General features: G+C 61.3%; 1 protein-coding gene across 11 annotated transcripts in view; it reads right to left on the reverse strand.

The window, feature by feature from the left end:
• FLYWCH1 (FLYWCH-type zinc finger 1) overlaps positions 1–12,767 on the reverse strand; it is a 30,623-nt gene that overhangs the window by 4,057 nt on the left and 13,799 nt on the right. For 2 of the 11 annotated variants that reach the window (XM_045462123.1, XM_045462125.1), the window contains exons 3-9: positions 10,255–10,361; positions 9,062–9,502; positions 8,328–8,786; positions 6,827–7,252; positions 6,432–6,695; positions 2,169–2,432; positions 913–1,185 (exon numbers count right to left, since the gene is read on the reverse strand). In XM_045462123.1, coding sequence (XP_045318079.1) covers positions 913–1,185; positions 2,169–2,432; positions 6,432–6,695; positions 6,827–7,252; positions 8,328–8,786; positions 9,062–9,395 — 2,020 coding nt within the window. In that variant the 5' untranslated portion in view covers positions 9,396–9,502; positions 10,255–10,361. Of the gene's footprint in view, positions 1–451; positions 1,186–2,168; positions 2,433–6,431; positions 6,696–6,826; positions 7,253–8,327; positions 8,790–9,061; positions 9,503–10,254; positions 10,362–12,767 lie in introns of those variants that run through there. The other 9 variants (XM_045462122.1, XM_045462124.1, XM_045462121.1 and 6 more) reach the window with 6 other exon arrangements.

Below are 12,767 nucleotides of genomic sequence, written 5' to 3' on the forward strand. Positions count from 1 at the left end.
TGCGGCACCACAGGTGCGCCACGAATTCCACTTCCCGTTGCCGCCAACTGGCGGCTTTCTCTCAGAAGTCTCCTTCTGTTTTTGTTTTGTCTTTGAACAGAAATCAAATTTCTTTGGGCTGTTTTATACGACCTGGAATCATTTTTGTATTTGATAAAATGTGGCCCTTATCATTTTTTTAAGTTTATTTATTTCGAGAGGGAGAGAGCAAGCGAGTGCGAGTGGGGGAGGGGCGCAGAGAGAGAGAGAGACAGACAGACAGAGGGTCCCAAGCAGGCTCCGTGCAGTCATCGCAGAGCCCAAACCCGACTTGGGGCCCAATCCCACCAACTTGAGATCATGACCTGAGCCAAAATCAAGAGCCGGACGCTTAACTGACTGGGCCCCCGAGGCTTCCTGTGGCCCTTATTAGTTACGTGAATTAACATAAAACACAAAAGTGCCTCTTAAAGACTGGTTTTATATTCTGTTTATGTGAAGGGGACCCATTTTCAGTTCAATAAAATTAATTATCGGCAAGCCTTACGAACGTGTGTGTGCGCACACGTGCGTGTGTGTGCGCGCGCACACAGACATTAGTACATTCTTCTGGAGTGCTCTCTATTTTTTCATCAGATTTTCACAAAACACTGCCCTGTAACAAGTGAAGACCTCTTAGAATAAAAGAAAGGAGACAGAATGAAGGAGAAGGGGAGTTGTTCTTGAGGATGGGACAGATCTGGGGGTGTTTTCAGGTTCAGGAGAAGGAGCCAGTGGACAGGAGAGGTAGAAGATTCTGGAAAGGTAGAAAGGCCAGGGCGCGAAGGTCCAGATGGCGCCAATGCCCTGAGGTGTCTGACCCTTGGGCTGGCAGCCACGAGATGCCCACGGCTCGTTGGTACTCCCACCTCTGACCCCCAGCCCTGTCTCCACCTGGGTCCTCCTGCTGGGCCGCGCCGGGGCGCCGCTCCCGCTGCCTCAGGGCCTCCAGGCCCGCCAGGTCAGGCAGGTGGCAGTGGCTACGCATCACCGTCACCAGCTGGCCCTGGGTGATGGCGCGGCTGCGGCAGCCCAGCCGGGCCTGGTCCCGGCACATCCAGTACACCTTGTCCCCGGCCGCCTTCTCCTTCCGGTAGAGGAAGGACTCGTACACCAGGAACCGGCCCCCGAGCGAAGTCCGCAGGAACTCCAGAGGCTGCAGCGTTCCTGGAAGGAAGGGGACAGCGTGAGCGGGGCACTTCGGAAGCAGGGCAGAGAGCCTGCGTGCCAGGGACAGAGGCTCTTTCCTGTGTCCCACCGGCCCGCCCCACCGCAATCCTGCCGCGCGACCCACTCTGCTCTCCGCCTCCACACCTGCCTGTGCCATGGGGCCCAAGGACCGAAGTTCGGGCTGCTAGCCCAGGGCCCCGGCTTGACACCCTCGAGCTCGGACTGGCGGTCTCCTTCCCAGGGCCTTGCTGCTTCCCGGGGGTGGGGAGGGGGGGTGTTGGTGCCGGCCCTGCAGCCGCCCAAACCCAGAGCTTTCCCGAGGCCTCTCCTGACCCGGCCCGGACCCCACACCTGCTGGCGCACACCCCAGGGCGGAGGCTAGGCTGGAACACGGAGCGGGCCCACGGCCGGTTTGGGCCACTCACCAGGAGCCTCCTGGCTCCCTGTGCACCCTCCCTCGGCCAGCTGGCAAGCAATCGACTCTCTCTAGAGGCTTTTGAGGCCCTGATCGAAAAGTCACGCAATGTTAGGGTTTGGGTAGCCAGAGAGAACTGGGGGGTGGGCGGGCAGGGTGAGGAGTGAAAGAGGAGGTAGGAAACAGACACGGGAGACCCAGGGAGGGGAGTCGGAGGGTCCCACGTCCGGGCGCACCGCCCCCCAAATGGAGCTAAGCGCTTCGGGGAGCTGGTAGCGCCGGCCTCACCCCTCCCTCGGCAGCCTGAGTGGGTTCTCTCGCCAGCAGCCGACCCCAGACCAGCCCGGCCATGAGCGAGGAGCCCAGATGCAGCCCGCCGGCCCTGAGGGAGCCCGCACCGTGGGCAGCGAGGCCCCGCCAGGCACGGGCGGTGGACAGAACGTCCCGGACGACCTCTAGACTGGCACTGGCGCTGCGGCGGGGGGAGGGGGGCGGGCGGGGGGCGCAGGCAGCAGGGAGACCGGGGCGCAGAGCCCGTTCACCGCCCCCACCTTCGCACCCGCACCTGAGCCTTCCCTCTGGGCCGGGCTGGGGATCTGCTCCCGCTGCCTCAGGGCCTCCAGGCCCCCCAGGTCGGGCGGGTGACAGTGTCTGCGCATCACCATCACCCGCTGGCCCTGGGTGATGGCGCGGCTGCGGCAGCCCATGCGGGCCTGGTCCCGGCACGTCCAGTACACCTTCTCCCCGGCCGCCTTCTCCCGCCTGTACAGGAAGGACTCGTACACCAGGAAGCTGCCCCCCAGAGGGGTCCTCAGGAACTCGGGGCCTCCTGGGGAGAGACCAGAGAGGTGGTGGGGGGAGGGAGAGCCTGGAGCCAGGTCCTGGGGTCCAGCGGCGAGGTGACGGGGCCCCTGTGCTCAAAGCCGGAGCAGCAGGGCTCCTGGAGTGAGACCCGCCAGCACCCCTCCGCTCAGCACCCACCTCCCCCAGGGAAAGGAGCCAGCCCCCTCCCCCAGACCCAGCCTAGTCCCGGTCTGGGGGCGGGGGGGTGTGAAGGGAGGCAGGAGATGGGTGAGGCAAAGGCCCTGAAGGCAGAAACTATCTCCCCACCTCGGGGGGGGGGGGGCTGCAGGAAGGAGGCCACTCTCTGCAACCACTACTTATCCTCGGTTCCTGTGGGCAGGCGAGGGGGGGTGGGGTGCACGGCAGTGCGGTCCTCGCGGAGTGGGAGGAACAGGCACGGGCCCTGTGGGGACAAGTGGCTCGGGAGTGAAATGGCAGTCGGGGTGAATCTGTGTGCAGCGGGGAGGCTCGGGGGCCGAAGCAGCAGCAACTCCCCGAGCTGGGCAAGGATGTGACCTGGGGGCAGTGGGAGGAAGCAAGGACTAGCTGACTGAGGCCACGTATTCAGAGGCACCGTCTTGAAGTGTTGAGGGTGAGGACCGAGGGTGGCTGTGCCTTCCACCCTGAGAACTTCCTCTGGGCACGCGGGGACCACAGTGGAGCTGGAGACACATTGGGGAGTCTGTCGTGGCTGCCGAAGCCATGGGGGGTGAATGCGTTCCGGAGACGTGGCGGGCAGTGGAATGGGCATATGACGCGGCCCATGACAACGTGCACCGGAGTGACAAAGACAGAGTCTTTTGCTCCAGGTCTGGAGCAGCGGGGGTGGCAGGGCAGAGATGCACCCAGAACGTCAGAGGTGGGGAGAGCGGGCGAGTGGTCACAGAGCCCGGAGGGGAAGCCAGCCACTGAGGACCCGAGAGCCCAGGGGCCAAGCTCAAGGTGCAGGGGATGCGGAGTCCCTCCGAAGGGGGGTTAGTTGTGTGGGGAGCAAAGAGCCCAGGGAGCCAGGCCCGGGGCGGAGGTGGGGGAAGTCTGTCCTGCAGGCGGGCACTTCCCGCCCAGCTGTCTCTGCCAGCTCCCAGAACCCCGCCCAGGGGGCGGCCCCTGCCATGGGCACCGGCAAACCTAACCTGCAGCCCCACAGAGGCGAGGCCTGCGCTCTCGGGCCAGAGTGGCCACTCACAGCCGCAGCTGCCTGACCGCAGGCCCCCCGTCAGCACCACGCACAGAGCTCGCAGCCTCGCCTTGAACATGAGCAGCGGGGCAAGGATCACCAGACACTGGAGAGAAGCTTTACCCAGAAGGAAGAGACCGAAGCAGACACACAGAGAAAAGGCGCTCGGGGAAAACAAGGCCGTCGCCAGAGGCAGGAGACAGGCCTGTCGTCCTGAGAGGATGGGGTGCAGAGATGTCCAGGCACGACAGCAGAAACGCAGGCATGAGATGGAAAGGCTGGGAGACAAAATGGGGGGAACGTCCCAGGCAGTCAGGCTGGGACGACGGACAGCTGACCAACAGGCACAACGGAGGGAAACGGGCAGGGAGCAGAAAGTCACAAAAGAGCAAGACAAAGTCACTCTGAGAGAGGGAACTGAGTTTCCGGCCCCCAAGGCCCTCAGTGCAGCCAGATATCCCAGGGATGGAGACGCGACCCCAAAACGTCAGCAAAGACGCAGCACATGCATAGGACGGGTTCGAGAACGGGGGCCAGACAGCCACAGAAAGTGACTTTGAACCAGGAGCTCCACCAGCCCTCATCAGGCGTCACCGGGAGCGCGCGGTCTGTGAGCGTGGCCCCCGGCCCCTCCCGCTGTGGCTCGGGGAGCGACTAGGAGGGACTCCGCAGCGAGACGAGGGGGTCGGGCAAGCGACAGCAAGAGGGGCCCCGGGGAGGACCGGAGCCCAGCCTGGAGCCGCCCGCTGCCTGGCCACCGCGTGTGCGAGGACGCAGAAGACGAGGCCAACAAGTAGAGCGGCTGCCCGACGGAGAAAACGGCCTCGGAAGAAGGACCGGACACCTGCAGCCGGTGACGGACCCCCTACTGAACTGCAGACAAGCCACCGCAGAGGCACTGGGAGGGTGGGGCAGCGCGCGGGGTCCCTCCTTTCCTCCCTGGTCAGCAGGCCGAGCGACTTAAAAACCGGGTGGGGCGCCTGAGCGGCTCAGATAAGCATCTGACTTCGGCTCAGATCATGATCTCACAGTCCGTGGGTTCGAGCCCCGCGGTGGCCTCTGTGCTGACAGCCGGGAGCCTGGAGCCTGCTCCCGAATCCGTGCCTCCCTCTCTCTGCCCCTCCCCTGCTCTCTCTCTGTCTCTCTCTCAGAAATAAAGAAGCATTAAAAAAATGAAAAAAAAAAAAAAATAAATACAAACAAAACAGAAAAACCCAGCTGATAGCAGCAGAGGCACAGACTAGATATTGGGCCGCAGACACTCTATGAGGGGCTGGTTATTTGGGGCAGGAGTAGGGGGTGAGGACGGGGCGGGGGCCGCCTTGTGACTTGGAACGTCGTCCCCCTGTACCCAGTCACACGGAAATAGAATACAAAGGGAGAATCCGAAGGAAACAAAATCAGGGACACCTGGGTGGCTTAGTCGTTAAGTGTCCGACCCTGGATTCCAGCTGAGGTTATGATCCCATGGTTTGTGAGATCGAGCCCTGCGTCGGGTTCTGCACTGACAGTTTGGAGCCTGCTTGGGATTCTCTCTCTTCCTCTCTCTCTTTGCCTCTCCCCTGCTCACTCTCTCTCTCAAAAGAAACAAATAAAGTTTTTTTAAAAACGAAATAAAATGAGGGGCACCTGGGTGGCTCAGTCGGTTAAGCGTCCGACTTCGGCTCAGGTCATGATCTTGCGGTCTGTGAGTTCAAGCCCCGTGTCGGGCTCTGTGCTGACAGCTCAGAATCTGGAGCCTGCTTCAGATTCTGTGTGTCTCCACCTCTCAGCCCCTCCCCTGCTCATGCTCTGTGTCTCTCCATCTCTCAATAATAAATAAATGTTAAAAAAAAATTTTTTTTTTAACTTTCTAAAAACAAAATAAAATCAGAGATTTCTAGTTTGAGAGAACTTTGGGGCCAAGAAGACTCTATTTTTTTTAATGCTTATTATTTATTTTTGAGAGAGGGAGACAGACAGAGCATGAGCGGGAGAGGAGCAGAGAGAGAGGGAGACACAGAATCTGAAGCAGGCTCCGGTTCTGAGCTGTCAGCACAAAGCCCGACGTGGGGCTCGAACCTACAGACCCTGAGATCATGATTCAAGCCGAAGTTGGACACTTAAGCGACTGAGCCACCCAGGTGCCCTGGTGCCAGGAAGACTCTAAAGGCAACTCTGATGACTCAGAAAACCATAGGACCGGGGGCCCTTGAAGGACAGGCAGGCGACCCCGGGACACAGACCGGGAGCCAGTGGGTGGACCAGACTGGGCCACAGTGCTCTTCTTAGCAAGAGGACGAGAGGAATTCCGACCAGAGGGACAGAACACCAGGTGGACAAAGATGAAAAGAGCAGGGCTCTGACCCTCGTCACGGGTCCCTTAGGGACCATGATGTTTCTGGAGAACCACAGGAGGAGGGAAGAAATGTCACCTCCTACCCGTAAACCACCGGGTCTGTAGGACGTGCTCAGTGCAGGCACGGTGTCAGCCACTCACACTGTGAAAACGAGCAGCCAGCTTGTGGTTAGCTTCTCTGTAAATCTTGCAAATTTTTTTAAAAAAGGAGGAGGAGGAGGCGGAGGAAGAGGAGGGGAGCCGGGGTTTATCAGGCCCTGCAGAAATGTTGGCGCTGGACCCAGCAGGCCGCAGAGGGGCAGGAACTGGCTGTAGCTACTTCCAGAGTGTTCCAGTGAGAACAGGAGGGTGCTCGCTGGGGGACACGGCGGCGGGGGGCGGGGGGCGGGGGGAGGGGGAGTCAGAGGGAAAGGCTGGCTGGCTGGGTCCCTTGCCTGTCCCCAAGGCCCACGGGCCGCAGTCTGTCCTACCTGGGCTCCCCCGCTGGGCCGCACCAGGGCGCTTCTCCCGCTGCCTCAGGGCCTCCAGGCCCCCAAGGTCAGGAGGGTGGCAGTGGCCGCGCATCACCGTCACCCGCCGGCCCTGGGTGATGGCGCGGCTGCGGCAGCCCATGCGGGCCTGGTCCCGGCACGTCCAGTACACCTTCTCCCCGGCCGCCTTCTCCCGCCTGTACAGGAAGGACTCGTACACCAGGAAGCTGCCCCCCAGAGGGGTCCTCAGGAACTCGGGGCCTCCTGGGGAGACACGGGAGGAGGGTGGGGGAGGGAGGCGGGAGTTCAGGGTCTTGGGGTCCCTCCTACTTCCCCAGACCGGAGGAAGCACGGCTGGAGGGGGCCCGGCTGTGGGCCAGGTGTGAAAGACTCACCCAGGTCATCCTCCTGGTCCCCGGCGGAGGCGCCCTGCAGGGCCGGGGGCTGGGCCGGAAGGGCCTTTGCGCGCTTTCTAGGCCGGGCTCTGCTGAGAGTCAGGGGCCCGGGCCCGCTGCGGGACAGCAGCTCGTCCACTTGGACCCCGGGCCCGCCCGGCCGGGCCTGCAGCGTCTCCATGGCCTTCTCCTGCTGCCGCCGGGCCTCCAGGCCCTCCACGTCCGGCGGGTGGCAGTGGCCGCGCATCACCGTCACCCGCTGGCCCTGGGTGATGGCCCGGCTGCGGCAGCCGTGCAGAGCGTGGTCCCGGCACGTCCAGTACACCTTGTCGCCCACGGCCTTCTCTCGCTTGTACAGGAAGCACTGGTGCACCAGGAACTGGCCCCCATAGCAAGTCCTCAGGAACTCCAGGGGCCGGGGTTCTCCTGGAGGAGGAGTCTGGGCAGTCAGGGCGCCGAGGAGCGCAGGCCCAGGAGGTGCGGGGCGGGGCTGCAAGCGCCTTCTCCTCGATGCTGACCTTTATTGCAGCTTCCCCTGAGCCGGGCATGCGTGGGCCGCGGGTGTACTCCCACTGACCCCCCACCCAGTGACCCGGGGAAGACATTGAGTTCCTCTCCTGGAGGTCAGCGCGGTGGCCACGGCTCTCGGTGTTTACACGTCACGTCCAAGGTCACGCGCCCGGGAAGGAGTGAGCCGGCTTTGACTTCCTAGCCTAGGCACTCAGTCACTCACGGCCATACCTTTTTTTAGGGTTTGTTTGAAATTTTTATCTAATTTTCGAATAACACATGCGCGTGCCATAAAATACAAATGGTGGCAAAAGACACACAGTGAAAAACGCATCTTCCCTGCCCCGCCTGGCCCCTGCCGGCCCTCGGTACCAGCACAGCAGCTGCCCTAACCCCTTGCATCCTTGAATCTGGGTCAGGAGGGAGCCAGCGTTTGGGATGGAGCCCACCTCCCACTTACTGGTGGTAAAAACCACGCAGAAGGCCTCCGGGGCCGACCAGCACACACGGACCGGTGCTGAGCACTTCCCACACATCACACACCTAATCGCCCCTCACCTGAGCCGTCACCCAGCCCCGATGAAGCTCCTGAAACTCCAGAAGTTCAGAACGTGTTCTGAAGTCACCAGGCTACACGAGGTGGGGGCTGGGACTTGAACCCGGCCCAAAGTTCAACATTCTCCCCTAGGCCGACCTTCCCTGAACTCATGAGTTACCAGCACCACCCGGGCCTGTTACAACTCAGGCTTCTGGCCTCACACCAGACCCTGCTGCATCAGAAAGTTCCAGAAAGCCCTGGGACCCCTGGTTCTGGAGCACTAGTTCTATCCCACGGGCTCAGTGATTTGGGGGACATGTTTATATTTTTTACTCATCTTGACTTTGAGCACATTAGAAAACCAAGAGGGACCCCACACTTCCATCTGGGCACAGGGAAGGGCCTGGGGGTTCCCGCCCGCCCCAGAGGGGAGCCCAGCTGTGAGGCACTCACCGGTCCCCAGCGTCGGCCGTTTCTTGGGGGGCAAGCTCAGCAGCGACAGGGCTCGTAGGCCCTCATCCTCCTCCGCGGCCGGCCTGCTCAGCACCAAGCCAGGGGCGGGCTCCGGCTCCTCAGGGCACAGCCACGGGCCCAGCCCTTCCAGGGGCTCCTCCACTTGGCCCCCGGGGCCCTCCGGGCCCCCTGGGCCTTCAGGCAGGGCTGGGCTGGGCAGCTTCTGTCTCTGGCGCCGGGCCTCCAGGCCCTCCTCATCAGGCGGGTGGCAGTGGCCGCGCATCACTGTGGCCCGTGGGCCCCGGGTGATGGCCCGGCCCCGGCAGCCCAGCTCAGAGTGCTCGCGGCACTTCCAGTACACCTTGTCCCCCACGGCCTTCTCCTGCTTGTACAGGAAGCGCTCGAGCACCAGGAGGCGGCCCCCGAAAGGGGTCCTCAGGAACTCCAGGGGCGTGAGGGCTGCTGAGGGCAGGGGAGGGGGGCTGGGTTAGCTGGTGCAGAGCAAGGCTCCAGGCCAAGGGCATGGATGGGAGCGATGGGGGATGCACAGGGATGGCCCCCTGAGATCGTCACACCAGCTTGAGACAGAGTCGTGATGAGACACGAGGATGCTTAGCTCAGAGGAGGGATGGGACCCCAAGGCCGCCCCCCGGAAAGGGGGTACACAGGGCCTGTGTCTGAGCATGCAGGGCCACAAAGGTGGCCGGGCCGGGGGCAGCAGGCCTGGAACTCACCTGTGTCTGGCTTGCTGCGTTTCTGCTCAGGGACCTGGGGGGTTGGCTGGACTGTGCCCGCTTGCTCCTCCACTGGCAGGATCTGGGGGGTCCTGGCTAGTGTGTCAGGGGCAGACAACTCCAGGGACATGACACAGTGCCCTCCTTTGGGCTGGGAGTCCACCTCGTCCACATTCTCTGTGGAGGCTGCCAGCAGGACCAGTTTGGAGAACTCTTTGGGCTTTGTGGGGGCGGTGGGGACGACATCGGTCCCTGGCTCAGGAGACTCCGGGGACGGCTCCTGGCCAGCCTTCACACTCTCACCCTCCTGCTCGCTGGGCTCGGGCAGGGGCATCCTGGGACGATGGCCGGTCCCCCAGGCCACGCTCAGGCCCCAGCAGACGGATTTCTCCTATTCCTCCTCCTCCCGGGTAGGGAACCTGGCAGTCCAGGGGCTCCGTCCTAAGGAAGGAGGCAAAATCCATCAGTGGAGGCACCCCTGGGCCGGGGGCTCAGGAAAATGGATGTGGGGTGGAGGTCGAGGCAGACGGGGCTGCCTCGGGACCCCCGGGGCTGAAAAGCTGGGGAGGGGCCCGCACGGAGCTGGAGAACATGGGCCTCTCCCTCTCTTGGGCAGCCTTGGGTCTGTCACCTCCCCTACCCAAACTCCACTTTCCCATCTGAAAAATGTGCCAAATGCAGGGCTCTCGGGGCCTGTCGGGACCCCCGAGGCACAGAGTACCGTGAGCTCGTACGAACAGAGGCCCGTGGGTGCTGAGCAGGCTGTGATGTGGTTTCACGGGTGTCCCCATTTCACTTGGCCCCGTGTTATGAAAGTCGATCATTCTTATTGACCCGATTTACAGATGAGGACACTGAGGCATTCCAGGACGGCCAACACGGCCATGACGTGCAGAGCCGGGAGTCTGGTCGAGGCGGATCCGGAGCCCGTCCCCACCCGGTACCTGGTATGCCTCAGCCAGGGTAACATCCCGGCCTTCCTGAGCACCAAGCGTCGGAGGCCAGCACTTGGGACGTGGGCTCGGGTCACAGACCCTCTCAGAATGCCCGGTGGCCCTCATCCCGACACTGTGTCCCAGGGAGACGGGGGCCAGGGCTCTCTGGACTCCCAACTGGATCCGTCCCCCATCCCGGGCGGGAGGCCCTGGACCACCGGCACTCAGGAGATGCCAGGGCCCCAGGAGGGCAGCGACCTTGTGCCTGAGCCGGTGGTGGTGCTGCCTCAGCTGGGGGGGTGACAGGGCTGCAGAGGCGTCTGCAGAATCCACAGTCGCAGAGGGCTCCCCGGATACTGGAGGTTCTGGAGAAGCAGAAAAAAAAAATGTATTATGGGGGTAGAGCTAGCCTGGAGCTGGGGCCCTGGGGTACCTGCGTAGGGTGGAATTTTTTGCTTTCTGGGGGGAATGGGTGGTGGGTGAGTGGTGGGTCTCTCCCACCCCTCAATCACCCACATTCAAGACTGCAGCATTCCTGCACATTTCAGCTCCCCATCTGTGAGCTGTCACCCTCATGTCCAAGTTCTGCCAGTTCGAATTCCCTCTGGTCCCCCATTCCTGCTCTGAACTTCCCTGGTTTGAGGCCACATTCAGCTTCCCAAGGGCAGGGCCCCAGTGTCCCCGCTGAGACACAGCCAAGGCTTAAGGTGCAGAGGGGAGCAGCGTGCCGAACCCCCCGCCCCCTGTAAACTCTCCGCACACACGGCTGTCCATCCCAAGGAAGAAGGGAAGCCCATCCCAGGTTGGCGGGGGGGTGGTGGGGGGGGTGGTGGTGGCTCGAGACTCAGGAAATGTTCCAGGTAACGGGACACCTGATTGGGAGTCCTGGCTGCCCTCCCTCCCAAGTCTTTCTCCCGGACGAGCCAACCCCCGCTCCTCCCGTGTGGTCCTGCCCTGCCCATCCCGCCCCACACGGCGACGTCGTGGGCCAGGGATCCGGAGGGGCCTGGGGAGGAGCAGCAGTGAGACGCGGTCAGCGCCTCCATGCAGATGTGCTCTGAGCAGGAAAAAGGGATGGCGGGAGGCCCCGCCCCCCTCGCGGATTGGCCCCGGCGCCGGTCCCTCCACTGACGGCCCACCCCTGGCTCGCGCTCGGGGTCCCTGCACCCCGCCTGCCTGCGGGCACACTCTGGCAGTGCCCGTGGCCTCCACCTGGCGGAGCCACGGCGCCGGGCGGGGGGGGGGGCGGCCTTCCCCTCCACGGGAGGCCTCAGACAACTCGGGCCCCCTCCCCCAAGCGGCATGGCCACTGTCCACACAGCACGCACACTCCTACAGGACCAGCCATCGATCCCCCAACACGCGCGGGGCAGGAGTGGACTCCAGCGGCCTCAGTGTCAGACCACCAGGCGCCAAAGCCCGCCTCCTCAGGACCAGAGGGTGCTACACTCCCCGGAGTGTACTAGAGTCACGGGTACGCTGAGTCAGAAGACAGCGCGATCCCCTTAACTAAAAGTTCTGCTTAAAAGGCTTCCAAGGGACGCCTGGGTGGCTCAGTCAATTAAGCCTCCGGCTTTGGCTGAGGTCATGATCTCAGGGTTCCTGCATTGGAGCTCATCAGGCTTTATGCTGACAGCAGGATTCTGCTGTCTCCTTCTCTCTCTGCCCCTCCCCCTGCTCGTACTCTCTCTTTCTCAAAAATAAATAAACATTTTTTAAAAAATTTAAAAAAGACTTCCAAGATCCCTCAAAGGATATGGAAAAAGCTCCATACACTATGGTTGACTATCCCCTGCAGAAAAGCATGAATTTGGCAATGACCTAGAATTTAGATTGGACTGACACTTACCAATCTCAACCACTAGACGGCCTTGGAACACCCATCGTTTATAGTGACCACAAATCCTCCTATAAAGTATGCAGGTCCCTCTGCAAGGTGGTCGCTCATCTGGACGGGCCCCAGCCCAGATTGGCCACTTGCTGAGTGTGGCAGAAGCCTGCGGTAGGGGTATGGAAGTCCTCACCCTCACAAGACATGGCCCTGAGACTGCCAGGGTAGGAAGTGGTGTGAGAGGCCACGCGGGGGGGTTGGAAGCACTGCCAGGCACAGAGGAAACCATCTTGCACCGTCCAGTCCAGCAAACCCCGCAGCTGTGTTTAGCCACATGAAGGAGCCAGAAGAAACCAAGAGAGGAACGGCCCAGCCAGCTGAGGGAACATCGATCGGTAATAAACTGCTATTTTAAGCCAGTGAGATCGGGGTCATTTGTTACTCAGCAGTAACTGATATTCTTGGCAAGTGACTGAACACAGCGGGTTTGGCTTTTTGATGGTTGGAATATTAAAGGTTGTGCAATACACAACAAAGTGCTTTTGAAGTTCAGGTGCCATGCTACACGGATTTTAAATCCCTCAGGGATGGTAATTCAGTAAGAAAAGAACAGAAATATTAAGTACAAAGGACGGCAAGGAGAGTTACGTATTTAAAAAGTACGTAGGGGCGCCTGGGTGGCTCAGTCAGTTAAGCGGCCGACTTCAGCTCAGGTCATGATCTCCCAGTTGGTGCGTTTGAGCCCTGCATCAGGCTCTGTGTTGACAGCTCAGAGCCCGGAGCCTGTTTTGGATTCTGTGTGTGTGTGTGTGTCTGTCTCTCTCTCTCAAAAATAAATAAACCTTAAAATGATTAAAAAAATTAAAAGTACATAACATAAAATAAGACCATCACAAAAAACCACACATGCCGGATGATCCCACTTCTAGGATGTAGCTGC

Source organism: Leopardus geoffroyi, chromosome E3, assembly GCF_018350155.1.
Source record: "Leopardus geoffroyi isolate Oge1 chromosome E3, O.geoffroyi_Oge1_pat1.0, whole genome shotgun sequence".
In the NCBI taxonomy this organism is placed as follows: Eukaryota; Metazoa; Chordata; class Mammalia; order Carnivora; family Felidae; genus Leopardus; species Leopardus geoffroyi.